The sequence below is a fragment of the Drosophila simulans genome, chromosome 2L, assembly GCF_016746395.2.
Source record: "Drosophila simulans strain w501 chromosome 2L, Prin_Dsim_3.1, whole genome shotgun sequence".
Lineage (NCBI taxonomy): Eukaryota > Metazoa > Arthropoda > Insecta > Diptera > Drosophilidae > Drosophila > Drosophila simulans.
Genome location: NC_052520.2, coordinates 15444798 through 15464690, shown reverse-complemented (window position 1 = coordinate 15464690; position 19893 = coordinate 15444798). Strand labels below are relative to the sequence as shown.

The window sequence follows — 19893 nt, the reverse complement described above, 5'->3', positions numbered from 1 at the left end:
ATATATATATATATATGCATTTTATTTGATACAAAAATTGTGATTATAAAATACTGAAGCATAGAGTGTTGTCTAAGATATGGCAACGAAAATCGAGTTGACGGTCGCATTATACAACCAAATAACTTGCATATGGCGGCCACTTTCTGTCAAACGTGACTGAGAGGAAAGGGGTTTATCGACAACATGGCAACACAAATGGACAAAATGACAGGAGCACTCTCACTTTGCGTATGTGTTGTCATTATGGCAAATGATGATGTGCAGCTAACGGTGCTGCTGATCATTGTCTAACAGCTGGGCCCGTAGCTCACATCACTTGCAGTGAAATATGGGTCAAATTCATGTGAAAATTGCCTTCTCGCTTTCTACTTGCTTTGCTGGCAAATAAATTTAAGCGTGCCCTCATTTTGCACGTAATACAAAACTTTTTAAACAGCGAAAAATATAAGAAAAAAAAACTGGCGCGTGCTGTCGTTTTTCTTCGGCGTCCAGCCTTCGCTTTCCCACACATTTTTCCATTTTCCCTCCTCTATTTCATTTTCCTAGTCGACTCCCACTGTAAGTGGCATGCAAATTATTGTTTTCTGCCTTTGACAGCCTTTTAGCGCTTCTACTTGGCATTCTTCTCGACGCTTATTGAAGGTAAAAGTAAACCATCTGTAAGTCGAGTTCATGTTCGTGGTAGAGAATCTTAATCCTTAAAGCTTTTCAAGCAATTAAGCAATTTTGAGGACTATTACATTTTATTTTCTAAATTGCTTTCAGCTAATATTATGATGTTTTCTTGTTGACTTACATCAAAACAAGTTTTTAAATTTATAATTAAATAAAACTGCCTTTCACTGCTCGACTATAAGATTAAGTAAAATTCCTTTTTTCTATTTCTGCCCGCCGCCTAAGCAATTATAATTTTCCGTGTGCAGGGGCTGGGCCCCAAAATGCAGATTGTTGGTCATTTTTTTGGGAAAGTGGTTGCCCACTCCACCGATACCAACTACACATCACCATGCAACTCCCACGCGGCGATTCTGCTCCATTTCCCAGAGTTTGGTGACAAATACAAAAGGCCTTGTTAAGGGCCTTGTGGCTTAAATGGGGGCGGGGACCGGGCTTGGGCTCAGAGAGATCGAGTTGGTTTTGTGTGTTTGGCTAACTAAGTGTGTGGCGAACAGTGTTGCGGACTGCAAAGAGACTAATCGTAAATCAAGGCGACGACTAGGCGACGCACTTGAGGGGTTGGGCATAGGGTATCCACCGGAATGGCTGGGGGCAGCTCAGCTCCTTCATGGAGCTACTCTCCACTGGCTTTTGTGCGGTCCAAAATGCATTCGGGCCGCAGACCCACACAGTCCTTGATCCTCTTCATATATATATATATACTATATATATATATATGCACAGATGTACGTCGGTGTATGGCCAGGTCTTGTCTATGCAAATATTTAAGTCTGTCGTTGTCGTTTGGTGGCGAAAATGCGAGCATGACATACAGCTGCCGGCAAACAAATGTTAGGTGGGCGGATACTTCTCGGAACTGGTCCTTAATGAAAGTATAAAGCAAATTAAATATTTAATTTCATCAAATCCTTGGGGGGTTTGTCCATTAAATGGAAGCAGCAAATGCCAGGTGGAATGACTCAACTCCCGGTAGGTGATATATTTGCTTAATTAACTACGAAATAATTAATGGCTGCTTTTCAAGACATTTTTTACCCGCAATCATTAAAGTAAATTACTTTCCAAATACGTTCAATAGTCGCAGTGCTCTGGGAGTTAGAAAACAGTGCTCCTTTAAATTATTTACTGCTAAAACAAACAAACTTTTTACCTAGTCATTAAAAACAAGCAATACACGCTCATTAAAACTTTATAGCAGGTCGTGTGTAAAAAATAATTGAAATTATCCGTAGGAATGAAAAATTAACACAATCTATGACAGAAAGGAAAACTACAAAACTTTAATATGCAAAAGAGTAGAAAAATATAAAAACATGTCCGTGCTGAGAAATTAGTTTGAGAAACCTCTGCTTCAGTGAACAGGGAAACATGCGCGTTGATGCGAGACATTGTTGCTCGCTTTTCCGAAGGGTTGGGGGCCCCAAGATTCGCTGGGGCTAGGAACTGGAGTTCAGCGGTGGAGGTGGTGGGGGTTGACAGCGACATCTTCATTAAAATCTAATTAGCGCATTTCCAGACCAGGCCACAAAATGCCAAACCAGACCAAAGAGTTGCTCCGCTTTCTCAGCCCGTCGTGGCACTTTGGAGCATTATAACTCAGACAAGAGGAAGCCAAGGCAAAAGTCAATATTCCCAACGCTACAAATGCACTGGGGGAATGCTAAATTTAATTATTTTAGGGCACACAATGCACCTGAAGTTTATCTTTTTCTGTAGCTATTTTATGGTGCTTTTGTAAATAAAAAATAAAAACACAAATATTATATTTGATCTTATAAAAAAGAAGTCATTACTAAAAATAAAATAAATAATCTCCAAACCCAAGATGCTTTAGGTCTTGTTCGTTATTTAATCGTTGCTAAGCTAAATAAGTGAGATTGGGTCTTAACCTTCCTGACTAAAACCGAAATGAAATTATGGGGGTTTCACCAACAAAAACACCAAATCACTAATGCACCGAAAGCATCTGCACAAATAGAATTTCCGAAACTGATAATAAAAACAATAAATATATGATTTGCAAAAGTATTTGCACAGCAAATTTTGTTTGATTATAATGAAATTCGTGCAATATAAAGTTAAGCGACAAATGCTTCTAAAGTCATTCGCGTTTGTTTCAGTGCAAAAGGAGTTCAAAATTTGCATCTCAGTTCTGCTAGAGTTCAGGTAGCCGACGCCGCTGTTGCATCTGCTGCTGCATGCGTAAGCTGCTTAACTTAAGATGGAATTCAACAGGAGCAGAAGCCAAAGCTCAGGAATGCTCCACTCTCGCAGCTCGGCCCCCCCGGATGTCCTTGCTCCAGTTAAAATTCTGCACCAGCTGCATACGCACCCGTCTGTGGGTGGTTGGGCGTGGAGGACGGCGGGTGGGGATGGGCGTTGGAGGTCCGCTGGAGGGCTCCTCCTTGCGCAACATTTTCCAGAGTCAACCGCAATATGAAAACTTTCTATGGCTGCTGATGCTGCTGCTGTTCTCGCTCTTCGAGTGCTACCCATATTGTATACATATTGTATATAGTTTTTTTCGCTACCACCCCACTACTCTCCCCTGTACTACCCATCGTGACAGGACACTCTTACACACACACCCACACACACACATACACGCGTGTGTCCTTCAGGCGTGCATTGCATTTCGATGTTGCTCGCGTGGAAATTGCTTTATAAAATGTTGCCATCGCATGAAAGTTGGGTGAGGTTTTTGTGGGCGTGGCCCGTGCAGACGTGGCTAATATCTTGCTAGCCCCGCAGATATACATATAGGAGTAGAAACTTTTTCCTTCATTGATTCTTTTTTTTATATTTTTTTTGTTAAGCTTCGGCTTCTTGCTTGACATTCTTTTAATTTTCAATGCATTTTCCGAACCCCATGGATTGCCTTTTCGATTTAACCTTGCTCCACTCCTTTTTTGACCAATGGCTTTGAATTGGAAATAGTTAGCTAATGGTTTTTGCAATAGCTATAAATCATCTTTGCGGTTAAAACTTTGCAGGATTGATTACTTGTACAGAGAAAAGTGCTTAAAATTGCCTTAATTTCTCCTAATTTGATTATGTCTTAAAGAGATCTTTATGGATGATTTAAAAAATTTATTTTGGGAAATCTAATTCCGACACTTTTAAGCTCTCACATGTGAGTCAATTGCAGTCGGCATTTATAATGCTCAGTGGCATTACAGTAAGACAAAGCGAGGGATAAGCTCCTTGTGCCAGTAATACTGTCTTTTTGCCCAATTTTTGTGGGTGACATTTTCTTTGGCCCGCCAATGAATGCCTCAAAGAGACTTCTTCCTGCAGTTTTAGTTCTGTGGTCACACACAAGCATACAAATGGTACATGGTTGGATTTTGGCCCAGGCCACAAGTATTTGCAGCGTGTGTGTGTTCCATTCACACTTACATTTACAAGTACACACAGAGAAAAGTTATGGCACAATTATAATTAAACAAAATTGTGTGTTACCATGTTATTGAAGTGTACTGTGAACCTAGCCTGTTGTTCTAGGAAAGAACCATAGAAATTATACAAAAATGTAGTGATTGATAGATGCACGAACTAATATGATCTTCACTTAAGTTGAAAAGTTCTTTGCTTAGCTACAAACCAAAAAAGCGCTTTTAATTGTTGTAAAATATTATAATTATATTTGATTTGAGTTACTTATTTTTGGAATGTATATGTATTCGTAGCCAAGCAGTTTCTTCTCTGCTGCTGCTGGCACTGAATCAGTTAAGAAAAGTTTCCTAATTAATTCGCCTGGGACATGTACAGACACACAAACACACACAGGACTTTGCGCTCTTCTTTTCTCTTCCGTTGCAGCTGAAATATAATTTAACTGACAGTTTGTTTGAAAAGTGACAATTTGAAATGGGCGTGGCCGACGCCCCCGTATAACTCCATTTCTAAATTGCTAATTTGTGCCACTTAAATGCATGGAAAAGTCATAAAATGCATTTGCCTGCCAAGCCCATTACTTTTCCATTCGCCTGCTACTCTTTCGATTATGATTATGGGAATTCATCAGGGGGGAAAATAACAGAGAAGAAAACTCATCAGAATTTTCCATTAAAGCAGATGACAACACGTTCAATAGAAAAATCATTAAAATGACGATGGGCATCTTCGTGTGCGTGTGTTGGCTCTAGTAACTGGTGAGGAAAATCAGGGCAAAATGCTGGGCGCATTAACTTGGCCACTAAATGCGTGTATCTGCTTCAATCTCAAACTAGAATGTGTGCGTGTCGCACTTCAGTTAGCAGAAGTTCCATTTGTGTGAGTGTTATGGGGAGAAGTTCAATGAATTGTGAAATTTAATAAGAATTATACACGCAGTTATGGGTGGATTTTAATATATACAGTTAATATTTAATATTGTGCTTATAAATTACAATTAATTAAATTTCAGTGGTTAGTTAAACGTAATTCAATTTCTTAACTCGATCAACTTGTATTTCATCTTATGACCAAAGGCATTAGCCTCCCTTGGGCTAGAAAGCTTTTAAGAGAATGGCACCGCAACCCTGCCTTTCTAATGAAAACCTTATTTAATTAATAAGATACATTAAAATCAATTTAGTATCAATTTAAGAGTCGCCTGAAGCCATAGAAACTCCGCCCACTTAAGTAATTTCAGGCTCAGATTGCCATTTCCGAGGTACATCAACCTTTTATGTTGGACAATAAGAAAGCGCAAAAGTTTTATGGCCCCTTAACCCTTTTTTGCTTTCGCGAACCGGCGCCCATCACTTTTATAGTTTATGCCCGTCGAATGTACTGAGAATTGTGTATCTGATGATTTCGTTGTTTCATTTGCAGCGCTTCAAGGACAACGACATCGAAGTGAAGCGCAAGGATGGTATTATCCTCCTGCGTGAATTGGCCGCCGAGGTGAAGAACTTTATGGATTTCAAGCGCAATGCTGTCATGGTAAGTGAAAATCTCCGATTCTTCCCCCCAACATCCAAGTGTTCCCGCTCTTGTACACTCAACGAAATGTTATTAAACGAGATTTGAATACCACAAACTGGATAGATTTTAATTTAATGCTTTTTCTGAAGTTCCTTAGGATTTAAATTCATTTATGATACACATAATTTAAACAATTACTTTAACGCGATATGGTAATGAAGAATTTGTGTTCCGATATTTGTTTTCACTGTACCATCCCCAAACATCCTGTTCATTGGATGTGCCTACAATTGACAAGTGGCTCAATCTCTCAAAAGCTCAAGGGAATGGCGACGGCCCTCCCCCCAACTCTCAAATTTGAGGACGGCACTAAAAAACACAACAAAACAATAACACGCGGACACAGGACACCGTCTCCAGTGGGACACTGGCGTAAAGTGGAAAACAATAAATTGCCGTGGGGCCAGTCTGATTGCGATGGTGGTACTGGCGGTGGTGAATCTGAGGGGTCGGCGCCAAATTGAAATTAAAGTGCGCCCGCCACAAGCCCAAGTTTTTGATGGTGCCCGCAGCTGCTGCGTGTGCGTGCCCAGCAGTGTCACGGGACGGGAGGCTCCGCTCCTGGCAAAAGGACTAACTGCTGGCCACGCCCACGCCACCGAGGACATCCCCATTCTGCGGTCCTTGCGGTCTGTCTCTCTTTGTGGCACTCCACAGTGTCCACTGCGTGTCAATGAAGTCCCTCGCTATCCGGGTAATTTGCACGGGCCACGATGGGTTAATAATACACAGTGAATAGTCGATAACAAAATCAATTGGATCTGAACAGCTACTATAAGAAAGAGCAAATCCGCTAGTAACCAAGTTTTATAATTGACAACAACACGCAAAAATGCAGAGAATAAATACTCGTCTGTTTTCTTTAATACGAAGTTAAACATTTTCAGTTCAAATTTAATCGAAATTGTAATCCATTGTGGTTGAAAATACGCTATTAAAAAAATCATCTGGCTCGTTCGGCTTGTCTTCCTGAATGGGTTTAATAATTTGTTGTTCATTTCCATGATCACCAGAGGAAATGTTGATCCCGCTGTCTTCAACAGGGTGATAACTAACGTACGGACTACTGGCAAGATCACTATTAGTTTCTAGGGCCTGCCATGGCATGGATTCAACATTTGGATAGCTTGTCGGATGCCCTCCATAGTTCGGTTGATTCCACTGTTGAAGTTGCGGGCCGGCAGAAAGTGCTGGACTTGCGTAAGGAACATCCTCCCGCTCTTCAGGTATCGGCCCTTTGTTGGTTTCCATTACAATCCATCCGATTACGTTAGCCACACTTGTATAAACAGCCGGGACGCCAGGCAATCCGCAGCTAACGCCGAAGTTCACAATGCCAGCCAGTTCGTAGCGATTCGGATTGTCTTTCATTGGGCAGGCTAGCGGGGATCCACCGTCACCCGCGCACGAATCTTTGCCAGGCTCACCGCCTGCGCACATCAAGCTGTTGTCCAGTTTGAAATCGTTTCCGTAATAGGGGCGAAGTTGCCGCTCACAGGTACGACTTGGGACCACCGGCAATGATACCTTTTTCATGACATTCATGTAGGAGGAATCATCGAAGGAATTCTTTCCCCAGCCCGTAAATATGCACCGGGTGAAATCATAATTCTTTGGAGCCGACGGCATACATATTGAATTTATGTGGCGGGAGCTTGTGAGCGATCTGCGGAGAAACACAAGGGCCACATTATTGCCTCCAGTCTCTAAACTGAAGCCAGGATGACGGACAATCGACCGAATGGGAACGTCCACATGTGGAAACTGCTCGGTAGCGGTGTTGAAGTCCCATTCGCCAGCCCGCACAACAAGCTGGTTTGCGTTCATGTTTTCGGTCCTTTGCCTGGCCGTGATCACTACATGTGGAGCGATGAGGGCACCACCGGCCACGTAGCTGCGGGTTCTGGCATCCAGCAAGGCCACCATCCATGGTACCTCCCCCTCCTGGGCCAAGCCCGTATCATCCTCACTAAATGAGAAGGTCACACCTTTCGAGTTGACAAATCCGCAGTGGGGATCAGCTATCGGTTCATTAATGATGACGACAGGCTTCTGGATCTGGAATAAATGTATAAAGAAATAAATTAGATGGAATTACACTTTAGAGTCAGATTTATCGACTCTATAAAGAATATAAGTGCTTGATCAGGATCACTAGCTTCCTTCTTACATAATTTTCAACGAATCAAGTATACTCATACATTCTATAAGTAACACGGGCTTAATTAGCCGTGCACCGTCATACTTTTGGTCCCAATAAATTGTAATGCTTACTGTTTGGTTCTTGGGGCAGCAAATCGCAGTGGAAACACATCCTAGGTTGCGGAATGACATTGCCATTCGAAAATCAAGTTGGTTCTTGCACATATGACGCGCGACGCAATGGTGTCTATCTGATCCACCGCAACTTTGGCCCTGTGCCTGGACTTGACCAGCGACCAGGATGAACGACACTACTGTAATAATTCCGTACATTGAATCTATTCAAGTCTACGTCGAGAAATAAACTGAAAGCAGAATGTTCTGAGCACTTATTGATGAGATGAAAAATAATCTTAAATGTGAACATATGTATATATATATAATTATTTATGATTACCGATTCTTCGAGTTTATTTATGTCTTTTTGTGAGGAAAAAGTGTAAGAGAACGTAGTTCTATATGTTGCTCATGCTGTCAAGCTTATATGTACATATATTCTTGATCAGGACCTCGGGCGGAGTCCGATCTGGTCAGATTATATCTCATATATAACTTTTACCATTTACCATCGTTTTTACCTAGTTAATGTCAATGGTTCTTTGAAAAGCTGACTGTGTTCAGTGCATTTCAAGCGAATCATTTTGATTGATTGTTTCGGAAAAGTTTCTCCTTGGACGTTCCCAAATTTTCTTCATAAGAAACTCTCCTAGGGCCTCCACACTTCTTCCAGCTCCTTTCTCTGCCTTTAGTCATTCGTCTTCGATGTCAGGCAATTCGTCTGCTGGAAACTTTCCTCCTGAGCCCCTAATGGGAAATTGTTTTATATGCCCAACAGTATGCACTTCTCTCTATCCATTCAATTCAATTATATTTAACGTTAGTAATGAACACTCCATTCTATTGCAAATATCTCAGTTAAAATATTCTAAATTAATTAGAAATAAGCATGTAAATGTCTAAATGTAACACAAGCCATCATTATAAATCAATTACTCAATAAAAAAAATTGTTATTTTCGTGGCCCGGCTCGGGTCGGTACATCAAAATAATTACTATTTCTGTTCGCTTCCAACAATGAAATATTCATCTTTCGCAGTGTTATTGTTCACGAGTTCTGAGAAAATAAGAGCACAAATCATTCCTTATCAATTAAATGCGTTAATCAGGGGAGCCGGCCATATGGAATACTGTGCGTGGGTATTTCAAATTTCTTTTTATGATTTCAACAATAATTTTCTTGCGGACAGCGGGCACCCACACACATATTACGCAGATTTTTCCAAAATTTCTCCCCTTGGCCCATAAGAAAAACGCATACCAAGCATCATTAATTAATAATCAACCTACAAGAAAAACAACGACGGACGTGACAGCATCATAAACAGTCACCATTTCTCGGAGCTTATACTTCAGATCATGTATTCGTATACCCGTGATTAAATTATATTGATTATATTGAATACAGTCAGAAGTTATCCAATAATTAATATTAAATGTATAATATAATAATTAAATTTGAATATAAATAAAAGTAGGCATTAACCCAAATACAATTTAGGCTTAAACTGAAATGTGCAGATTCAACTTTGCCATCATCACGGGAATAAGAAATCAATGCAATTTCTTGGTTTTTCCAGAAATGCAACATGTGCATTTGCTATGCTGCATAAGAGATATGTGGAAGTTGCTTCTGGGCGATGCCCACTTTACCGGTTTATAAACTATAAACTTAAAGCTGGCGGACAAGCTCAGTATGCCAGAGGCGTTGTTTGAGGGGAAGTTAGTTGGCTTAGAGGAAAATATCTCTGTAGACCTCTTAATACAACTAACTAACTAACTATTACAAAACCTCAATAAAGCAATTGATTCGTACTGGATTTCCCTTCCATAAGCAACGTGTTTTGAGCTCGGAGAGATCTGCTATAATTATTACCTTGTATTACGTGGCATTTGATTCTGGGAATCTCCCAATTGGAATAAAATCGTATATACTCTGTGTTCAAAGCTGATATGGTTGAACAGTATCTCTGTGCTAATCGCAACGAACAGACCGCATTGAAATGGATTCGCGAACCTTTGTTTTACTCTTGCTAATTGGCTGCCTTATTGTGGGATGCTGCATGGCTGCTCCTCAAGGATGTGGCGGTGGATTTTATAGCAAAAATGGAAACCTGGTGATCGACGTAAATAATATTCAAAGCCACCTCGACTGTGTAAATCGGCAGCATCAACGTGGATAACACAACCTAATATGAAAACTAGTTTTATATATTATATTATATTATATATAATATGTACAACGTATTCAAATTGGAATTTCTGTGACTGTCGATAAACAACTGCTAATGCAGGTGGAATGTTGAACAAACGCGCTAATTCTTAAAACAAATTTATATCCCGCAATAAAAATCAAAATATACAATTTAAATCTGTTTTTTGGTTTCATATTGGTATTCATATTCATATTGATAAGTCGGACAAAAGACCAATATATAATTTAATTCCCCACACGTGATTACCAAAACGCGTGCATTATACGTCAAATCACTCTTGATTAAACTTTTATAATGTTTGAACTGTATATTACGAAAAATATTATGATAGTGTTTTAATTATTCGAGTCATTGCCAGGAGGAAAACTTTATAAATGGCTTGCTTCCAAATTTAAATGTGCCCTTGCTAAGGCGTTGGGTATTTCACTCAAAGTGATATTCCCAGACGCACCTCGTTGGGAGCACAGTCTATGGTGCTTAAATCGTTTCTGGCTGGGATCTGCGTACTAAGTGCTATAGTATTTGGAGCCCCACTGGACCCCTTTGCCTGCCGTCGACAATTTGCGCTCATGTCGAACATGAAAAATAATGAAAAGCAACTCGAGCGCGACCAGCCGAGCACCTGCAGGTCCCTGCCCCTGCCCCTGCCCTTCGGCTCGGCATCAACCTCCATCGACGTTATTATGCCAGACCTATATGTGCACCCTCCGTCTTTCCCATGCCCCATTGCCACCATTGGCCTTGCACCGCACCGCATCACATCGCATCGCATCGCATCACTCGGTTGGGCACCTGCAGTTGCCCTTTGTTTGGTGCGGCATTAAAATGCTAATTGCCTGTAAACATAAAGGGAACTGCAGATGCCGCAAATACTCGTACGCACACACGCACGCACGCATCTCATTTTCCACTTTGTTCGGAGGCGTATGCGTAATAATTTGTACGCAGACAAATGGCAATCGCCGTTGCTAATTCGATATCTATCAACGCCTGTCAATGCCGTTTTAACTGAGCTGTTGCCAGTGCCACTGCCAGTGCAACCTGAAGCCTTTAAGGACCTCGCTTTTTCCTGCACCACCCCCACTCTACTCCCACTAATCGCGTCCTGTCGCTGACAGCATTTATTTGCATTCGTTTGCAAGCTAAAATTGACTTTAAAATTGCATTTAATGGCGGAAAAAAGGCTGTGCCACGCCCCCTACACTGGGTGCCATTCATTTTCGAACAGAGATGGCAGTTTGGCCATTTTCCGGATTGATGTGATGATGCCCTTGATTGTCCTTGGTTGATAATGGCGAATTATAAAATTGTCTTATTTTTTAACCTTTTAAATTATATTTTAATTTATTTTTATATATAATTCAGTAAAATCATATTTTTATTTGACTTATATGCTTATCGAATCCTTTATTCCTCAACACACATAATAATTTGTCAAAAATATTTTCATCTTTTGCCTTTTATTTGGATTGCCAATGGTGAGTCCTTTTTTGCACAGTGTCTCTGTTTGGTTCGTTTTCCTTTTAGCCACACAACCCACTACCCACCCAAACACACCCGTCCACTCCCACATCCTGTGCGATGTTGACTTCTTTGCCATAATGCCACTTGCACTTTGACGTTGACATTGTGCAAGCGAGAGGGCAGGCGCAGCTAGAGCGAGAGAGATGGATTGCTAGATGGAGGGCAAGTGAGTATGTCTATGTGTATTGAGTATATTGGAAGGCTGTTTGGGATTTTTAAATAGAAACATGCAACAACGCTGCAAAAAAAGTCTTTACACTAAAAGCATTTGCCTTCAACTAAAAAAGACGAGAGAGAAAAGAATCTTCAGAATGGCAGCACCAAAATTTCTTGACACTTACTCAATGTTGTAATTGCACTTGGGATAGATTTACGGATCCTGACATTCAATACTGGCGAACATGACTCTGCATAAAGTGGCTTAAAAGCTGGATACTTTACTAGTTTTTATATGAAGAGCACAATATAGTTTTATAGTTCGTTGAATGGTTTGTAACAGGTAGCGTTTCCAACCCCATAAAGTATATATATTTACTTGATCAGGATCAATATCCTGGCCATGTCCGTCCGTCTTATTGCCGTGTTTCTTTCGAGAACGTTACGCAACTCACAGCACTTGCTCCAAAGACTATGCCTTCCAACATAAGTTCTACCCTGAAATAAGAGAGAAATCCACAATGCTAAGTTGCACTTTGGCTGGGGAAAAAGTGTTTATAATCCGCAAAGTAGAAAGCATCAAATGAATGTGTGAATGTGTCGTCGGAGCCCAGTCATCCAGTCGCATTTGCGGCTAAAAATACCCAACAGATTTGGCCAGGACAGACAGACCGAAGCAGAACAGAGTCGACTTGAAGAGGACAGGTAGCAGCAGAACAGGTGCCACCCACTTGATGTCAGCCAGTTTAATTTTTTTGCCACTGGTCTACTTATACTAATCAGGGGCTTTCATTCAAAGAACATCCGACACTGGCACCACCGCGTTCTTTAAATATTTAGGTGAACTCATATTAAAACGTAATATAAATTTCTTTTTCGGCTGCACAACTTATTGCTCCAACATTTGGCACGTCCATTCAGATGGCAAATATATTGGAGAAAAATTCGCTGAATAAGGTCGTGGGTTAGGGAGGGGAGGGGAAGCGAAGGGTGGCTTAAACACATATCTCGCATTATCCAGTGAGGGAAGAAAAAACTGGAGTGAAAAATCATTCGGCTGGATCTGGCTTTTCACTTGGCAAATGGTCAACGCGTATTCGTCTTTTCCCAACCAGCCAGCCAGTGCTCAGTTTTTTGCACACAGCACACTTTCAGGCTGTTGCTCCAGCCAACGCCCAGAGACCTTATACTGCTGGCGAACAAATTGCGTGCAAGTGGCTGCATTTTGCTAATTCCGGCACCACCCAGACACTGCACCGCTGACATTCGAGCAGGTCTCCTCGGTCTCGGTCTCAGTCTCGTTCTCGGTCTTCTAGACCCGGTTCCAGACCCAGACCCAGTCCCATTCCCGTACCCATACTCATTCGCAGCCATCTTTGGCGTTGTCATTGTTGGCTTTTGAATGTTAAGATGTCGACAGCTGCACAGACGAGCGACAGGGAAGCCAGCTGGTGTCAACTAAGAATCGTGCGCGAGAGGGCATTGCTCAGGGTCGGGTCTCCAAGCCAAAGTCCCACCCATTCCATCCATATATGCAACCCTTTTCGCCACACAGACACCTTCTACTTTTTTTTTTTATTTTTCAGCCCCCTTCCTGTGCATTTCTCGACCTTTGCATAAGTGCATAATATTGTTGGAGAAAAAATGTACAACAAATATTTTATAATACACGGCCATGTTTTGTCTGCTGAACTTTGCCATGTTCCATCCCGAGTTGTATTAGACAAAGCGACTACGCATGTTGGCAATTATTTACATGGGTATGACATTGTTGGTCGGCGCAAATAACTAGGGGTTCAGATGAATGACATCTTGGAGAGTGTCATTCATGATGCAATGATTTCTTTGTACACAGCTTTTAAGTTTCAAAAATGGGGTGGGCTTTTCTCATTACCCATTTTCAGAATTTAGAATCATATAGTATTAATACATTTAGAATGCAATTTAAAAGTTAGCTATGTCACTTCTCACACTATATTCCCGGTAGTTCCAGCCAACATCGGAGTTGGCCAAATTGAATAACTACTTTGAAGCAACTTGTGCTATTTTTTACCGCCCTTTAGCCATTGAAACCAACTTTCAGCTGGTTGCAGCCAACCAAAGACTCGAAATCCGATAGAAACTTCCTTGCCACTTACCACCAGTGTGCTCCTTTCTATTGACTCACTTTTGCAGTGTTTATTATTTAATGCCCTAACTAGCTCGCTACTCAACACCTTTTTGGGCAAACTTTAAGACTCCTTAACTAATTCGAGCTCTCGGAAAATGTGCAAATAACTTTGAGAGTTGGCGCTCCCCACCTGGAAAGAAGTTTTCGGTGCAACAACTTTCTATCCCACCAAACCGGCACTACCCCCGTTCTATCTGGCATTCTTTCCCCAATACCAACCCTTGCCATTTGTCTAAGCCGCTGACACATTCCCGTGGCACCAGCGTTTGCCCAACGGCAGCCAATTTACATTGAAATCTTCTTCAGACTCGGACTGGTTGTTCCCATGCCCCCGAGAACACCAGAGCTCAAGCATTTTTATTTTATTTTCCTGCTCTGCGTCCCCATTGTGCAAAAGTAGTTGAACTATTTCAATGCACCCACATGCAGCTTAGCTCGGCAGCCACTGCAGCATCTTCAGGTGCACCCAAGTTCTCATTCCCTATCCTTATTTTCCCGGGAGTGGGAGTGTGGGATTGGCAGGGGCGTGGCCCATCCCCAGTGGTGTCTATAACTGCAGGTGTTTGTCCTCCTTCGGAGCAGGGATCTGCCCCCACTGGGTCTAATTTCGCTGCAGCTAAAGTTCTTGTTTGCGTCTTATGAAAATGCATACTGTGGGCACCAAGCGAAATCTGTGAAGATAATTTGTGCCTTAACTTGGCTAAATCCTTTGCAGCATCTCAGTAATTTGTTGGATTTCGTCTGGGTGGTTGCCTGGTATGCGATCATAAATTCACTATGAAATTTATAGTTAGCATATGATGCTTCTAAAAATTGATTTAGATATAGCAAAAGTATACACCATTAATTTAAGAAGTTTGTGTATCAAAATGTGGCATACTTTTGAGCTGCTTACCGAACACTGTGCAGGAATGGTATTTCCACGCAGATAACTTAGCGCTTTGAATTAAACTTCACATACACAACCAGCTCGAACTAAAAGTTTGCCAAAAAGAAGGCGAAATGAAGCCAAGCAAACTCCAGTGCTTTGTGCAATTTAAGTCGTAGCGAAAAGAATAAATTGCATAAAGCGCGGAAAGTTTTGCAACTTGCCCCCATTCCCCATCCCCTAGGGATATATTTAAGCAGATTGATGACAGTGACTGAAACCAAACAACTTCTTTTTTTCAGCGCCTGATGGACTCCGCGGAGCAAGCTGCTCTGTCGGAGCTGGAGGGCCAGGGGCAGGCGGAATCGCCGATGGGCGGACAGCAGCACTACGATGCCCGGCGGATCAACGAATACAATGCCGATGGCAAGCTGGCGGACGGAGCCCGCCACATGGACATCCGGTTCATGCGGCGCTTCGAGCGTCTGCCGGTCAATCTCAGTCTAAGCTCGATTCTGGTCCCGCACGGCGTCGACTTGGATGAGCCGGACGTGAAGTCGGCGCTGCAGTGGAGCGGCCATTTGGATCCGCTGTTCCAGAACAACTTAGAGCAAGATCCGGCATTGTCGTGGCAATACTTCGGCTCCTCCACAGGCTTTCTGCGCCGCTTCCCGGGCACCGCCTGGCCTCCGGAGGGCTCCAAGGGCAGCAAGCTCATCCACGACTTCCGCACGCACAATTGGTTCGTCCAGGCCGCCTCGTCGCCCAAGGACATTGTGAGTATATATTCTGCTACCGCTGCTATAGCCTATGTTACAAAAACTAAATCATATTTATTATTAAAATGTTATATTCAACAAAAATTCTATTTTGATACTAATATGTTTGGTTCCTTATTAAATATTTAAAATTATGTTTTGTTATTCCGATTGTTGTTTTATATTATTTAAACATAATTTTATGTACATTTTGATAAATCACTGATTGGACTTGTGACTTCTCCCAATTAGATGATTCTTTTGGATGCCTCGTCGAGCATGACAGAGAAGTCCTTTGACCTGGGGATGGCCACCGCCTTTAACATATTGGACACCCTCGGTGAAGATGATTTCGTTAACCTCATTACCTTCTCGGAGGTGGTAAAAACCCCAGTGCCGTGTTTCAAGGACCGCATGGTTCGGGCCACGCCCGATAATATCCAGGAGATCAAGTCCGCAGTAAAGGCCATCAAGCTGCAGGATACGGCCAACTTTACGGCGGGTCTGGAGTACGCTTTCAGTTTGCTGCACAAGGTAAACGCTTGTTATATACGTGGTTATAGTAAAAATTACCGAGTTTCCTATTTCAGTACAATCAATCGGGGGCTGGGAGTCAGTGCAATCAGGCCATCATGTTAATCACGGAAAGCACCTCGGAGTCGCACAAGGATGTTATTAAGCAGTACAATTGGCCACACATGCCCGTCCGAATATTTACATACCTGATTGGCAGCGATTCCGGAAGCAGGAGTAATCTCCACGACATGGCCTGCTCGAACAAGGGATTCTTCGTCCAGATCAACGATTACGATGAGGCCCGCCGCAAGGTGATTGACTATGCCCTGGTAATGGCTCGTCCAATGATCATGTACCAGGCGGACCATCCGGTCCACTGGAGTCCGGTGTTTGTTGCCGGTAAGTCCGGAGGACTTGGCCGCGATTCGGAGTACCAACGGCGCCTGGTGACGACAGTTTCAACTCCGGTCTTCGATAGACGGAACCATTCGGTGCGCGTTGCCAATCTGCTGGGCGTGGTGGGCACCGATGTGCCCATCGAGGAGATCCGCAAGGTGATCCCCCAACACAAGCTGGGACCGAATGGCTATTCGTTTATCGTAGATAACAACGGACGGGTGCTCTACCACCCGGATTTGCGTCCCTTAGGCGATGCCAACCAGTACATCGACCAGCTGAAGCCCAAGTACGCCTCGGTCGACATTACGGAGTTGGAACTGCCGGAGACGGAGTTCGGCAATAATAACGAGCCCATTGAAATTAATAAGAACCTTTTAAATGAGGTATAAATATTTTAGAAATTTGTTTGCATTTTGAGTAAATTTGTTGTATTTTTATAAAGATGCGTGGTGACATGATAAAACCCAAGGAGGGGGAGACGGAGTTCACGGTGATGAACCATTACGATGACTCGAAAAGGGTTTCGACCAGGACGCATCGATACTTCTATGGCCCCATCGAGGATACACCATTTACCCTGGCTATAGTGCTCCCGGAGAAATACGGTAGCCATGAGTTTGTCTCCCAACAGGAGATTCGCCATTCGCGTAACAATGGTTAGTTTTTCTAGAATACTCTTTAATTATGCCATCTAAACCACTTCTATCTTTCTTTTCAGTTACCGAATACTTTAAGGGAGACAACTGGCGCGTACATCCCGACTGGGTGTATTGTGAGTACAATAGCGTCAGTGACCTGGAGAAGGAAAGGGAGAGCTCCGGCGAGTACTCCCCGCGCGATCAAGAGCCCAGCTTCGGATCGCCAGAGGAGCAGGTATTGCACTTTCTGTCTCGCGCTGGACGCCCCGGTTGGAAGTGGATGTCGGTAAGCAATCTGACTCGGGAGAATGGGTTCTCTCATGGTGGCTATCCAAGCATTCCACTTTACTAATACGGAAAACCTTTTCCTCAATCAGGTTCGACCCAAGTCGCCGCAGCCACATCACAACATGCACAGTGGCTCCAACGGCAATGCGCCCGGATCGAGCCACTTTGGATCGCAGCACCAAAGCTCTCAGGGATCTCGCAAGGCTGAGCCGTACTTTTGCGATCGAGCCCTCCTCCAGAGCTTGGTGCGCGATGCCATGGTAACTGATGGACTCGATAGGAACACGACTGGATCCTCCAGCGGCAAGGAGGATAAGCAGTAAGTTTGAATGGAATATGATGGATAATTTTTTATTTCATTTTTGTTTTGACAAGCCACATATTTTTGTTTGCACTATGTATTTTTTGTTTATTCAAATAAGCTTGTGCAAGTCATTTATTATTATTAGTTTTAGGAGCAGTCTTAAAACATTTTTTGTATTTACATTTTATTTAAAAGTTTAAGAACGTTCTCTTACGTTTTTGTTAAACATTTTACTAAAGCACAAAATCCATTTTCTCTCCGCATATATTTTCCTCACTCTATTTCTTTAATGGCAAACACTTTTTCCGTTTTGCTAAATCTCTGCACTGTCTCACCTGAATAACCATAATGCAAAATATTTTTCCCTACCGCAAATGATTTGAAAACGTTTGTTTAAACAAATGCAATTTAAACTGATATGCACCACTTTTATAATAATAATTTTTATAGTCCCATCGCCACATTGATGGCAATCCTAAAGAGGTAAATCGAAGAGTAATTTGGTTAAAGTTGGAGTAGAATAAAAACTGCAATCGCTTTAGAGGACCAGCCACATGGAGAAGGCTTGAATGAACATCCCTTAGAAATATCTTGCGCTGGCCCCAAATAACTTAAAACATAAAGATTTCAATGAAACTTATATATATTTATGTTTAATCATAGGCAAGGATACCAGAAGTTTGTGGTCGCTACTTCCTTCGTTGCAACGAGATCGGGTCTTCTCCGGTGGATTGATCATGTAAAGCGACCCGAGGATACTCCCGAGCCGTTAGTATACAATTTAATTTTAATAATATTTGTTAATTTCTAGATCGTTTCTTACTCCATTTTTTAACAGTCACTTTAGCGAAGATAATGTTAGAGCCATGGACACATCCTGGTATAAGAGGGCGATTGACCAGCATTCTGTGGAACCAGACAGTTTTGTGTACAGTGTACCCTTTGGCTCGGGCTATGCCATTAAGTCGAACGCCACTCTGGTGACCGCCTCCCATGCCATATTTGTGGAGCATCGAGGTCACAAAGCGGCAGCCGGAGTTGTGGGTCTGCAATTTCAGCACGATTCTTTAGCGAAGCATTTTATAAACATCACCTCAGCCGTAAGTGTTCTCTTACTGTATAAAAGTAATATAAGTCTTAAGAATTTTGCTGAAACTTTTATACTTTTAGTGCACTGGCATGACTGGCTGCAAGAGAACCTGCGCTTCGGACAATTTGGATTGCTATGTTCTAGACAACAGTGGCTTTGTGATCATATCCGAAGAGATGGAGCACACGGGCAAGTTCTTTGGACAGATCGATGGCACCATTATGGATTCTTTGGTCCAGGATCGCATATACAAGAGAGTTACGGTGAACGATTATCAGGGTGTCTGCTCCGATGCGGATAATCCATATACGGCTGCAGGAGGGATTTTGAAACCGAATCGCCTGGGCTCCTGGTTCTTCAATCATCTTTTGGCCCTGAGTGCCGCCTGGTTGTCCCTGATGCCTGCTTCCCTGCGGGCATGGCCGCAGGAGGAGTATACCTACGACAACGAGGACGTTGTTTTCGTGGACAATAATTACTCTGATGAATACGAGTTCGGAAATGAAAACGAATACAATATGCAGGTGGATCAGGAAATGGACGAATTTTTCACCACAGCCGACGTGGTGAGTAGAAAATTGACTTTACGAAGGAAATTTATGGGATCTACAAATATATCATTGTAATTTCCTTAGGAATATACGACACCACCGCCTAGACAGCATAAACCTCACGTTGGACCGCGATTTTCACCAGATCCTCACAACGCCAGACGTTGTGATCTCCGCACGGATCTCTATATGCTTCAGCCGGAGCGCCTGAATCAGGGTGGTCAAAACAATCCGCTCAAGGTAAATGAAGATCGATTGAGAACCAAAATGGAAAATGTAATGAATCCAATTTTCAGGGTAAATTAACCAACTGTCATGTGTCTGGATGCGAGCGTCCTTTCAGCGTTCAAAAGATCCCGCACAGCAACCTGATCCTGTTGGTGGTGGACACCTTGTGTCCATGTGGCTCCAAGCAACTGGACATTGAGCCCTTGGAGGAGGCGGGCGTAATCGGTGGGTAATACTGGAATGTGTGTAAAGAAATCATTCTTATATTCCGTTTAT

The 19893-nt window shown here is 42.5% G+C and overlaps 3 protein-coding genes across 4 annotated transcripts in view; 2 read left to right on the top strand and 1 right to left on the bottom strand.

Annotated features, from left to right (window-relative positions):
• LOC6732445 (voltage-dependent calcium channel subunit alpha-2/delta-3) overlaps positions 1–19893 on the top strand; it is a 37846-nt gene that overhangs the window by 14124 nt on the left and 3829 nt on the right. The window contains exons 4-16 of one of the 2 annotated variants that reach the window (XM_016178232.3): positions 5500–5610; positions 15148–15621; positions 15856–16137; positions 16194–16901; positions 16961–17174; positions 17237–17442; positions 17534–17763; positions 18199–18231; positions 18412–18516; positions 18587–18848; positions 18919–19404; positions 19474–19629; positions 19686–19842. In XM_016178232.3, the coding sequence (XP_016025088.1) occupies positions 5500–5610; positions 15148–15621; positions 15856–16137; positions 16194–16901; positions 16961–17174; positions 17237–17442; positions 17534–17763; positions 18199–18231; positions 18412–18516; positions 18587–18848; positions 18919–19404; positions 19474–19629; positions 19686–19842 (3424 nt within the window). The remainder of the gene's footprint in view (positions 1–5499; positions 5611–15147; positions 15622–15855; positions 16138–16193; positions 16902–16960; positions 17175–17236; positions 17443–17533; positions 17764–18198; positions 18232–18411; positions 18517–18586; positions 18849–18918; positions 19405–19473; positions 19630–19685; positions 19843–19893) is intronic. The other variant, XM_016178231.3, reaches the window with a different exon arrangement.
• LOC6732447 (phenoloxidase-activating factor 2) lies at positions 6530–8167 on the bottom strand. Its single transcript, XM_002079532.3, has 2 exons — positions 7927–8167; positions 6530–7710 (listed from the first exon to the last, which is right to left on the bottom strand). The coding sequence occupies exons 1-2, from the start codon at positions 8125–8127 to the stop codon at positions 6547–6549; spliced, it is 1365 nt and encodes a 454-aa protein (XP_002079568.2). The 5' UTR covers positions 8128–8167; the 3' UTR covers positions 6530–6546.
• Positions 9818–10282, top strand: LOC27207740. Its single transcript, XM_016183418.3, has one exon. The coding sequence runs from the start codon at positions 9915–9917 to the stop codon at positions 10092–10094; it is 180 nt and encodes a 59-aa protein (XP_016025089.1). The 5' UTR covers positions 9818–9914; the 3' UTR covers positions 10095–10282.

Coding starts and splice junctions, on each gene's coding strand:
- LOC6732447 (XM_002079532.3), bottom strand. CDS start 8,127: ATGTACGGAATTATTACAGTAGTGTCGTTCATCCTGGTCGCTGGTCAA. Junction 7,711..7,926: donor GCTGCCCCAAGAACCAAACA/GTAAGCATTACA, acceptor CATTTATTCCAG/ATCCAGAAGCCTGTCGTCAT.
- LOC27207740 (XM_016183418.3), top strand. CDS start 9,915: ATGGATTCGCGAACCTTTGTTTTACTCTTGCTAATTGGCTGCCTTATT.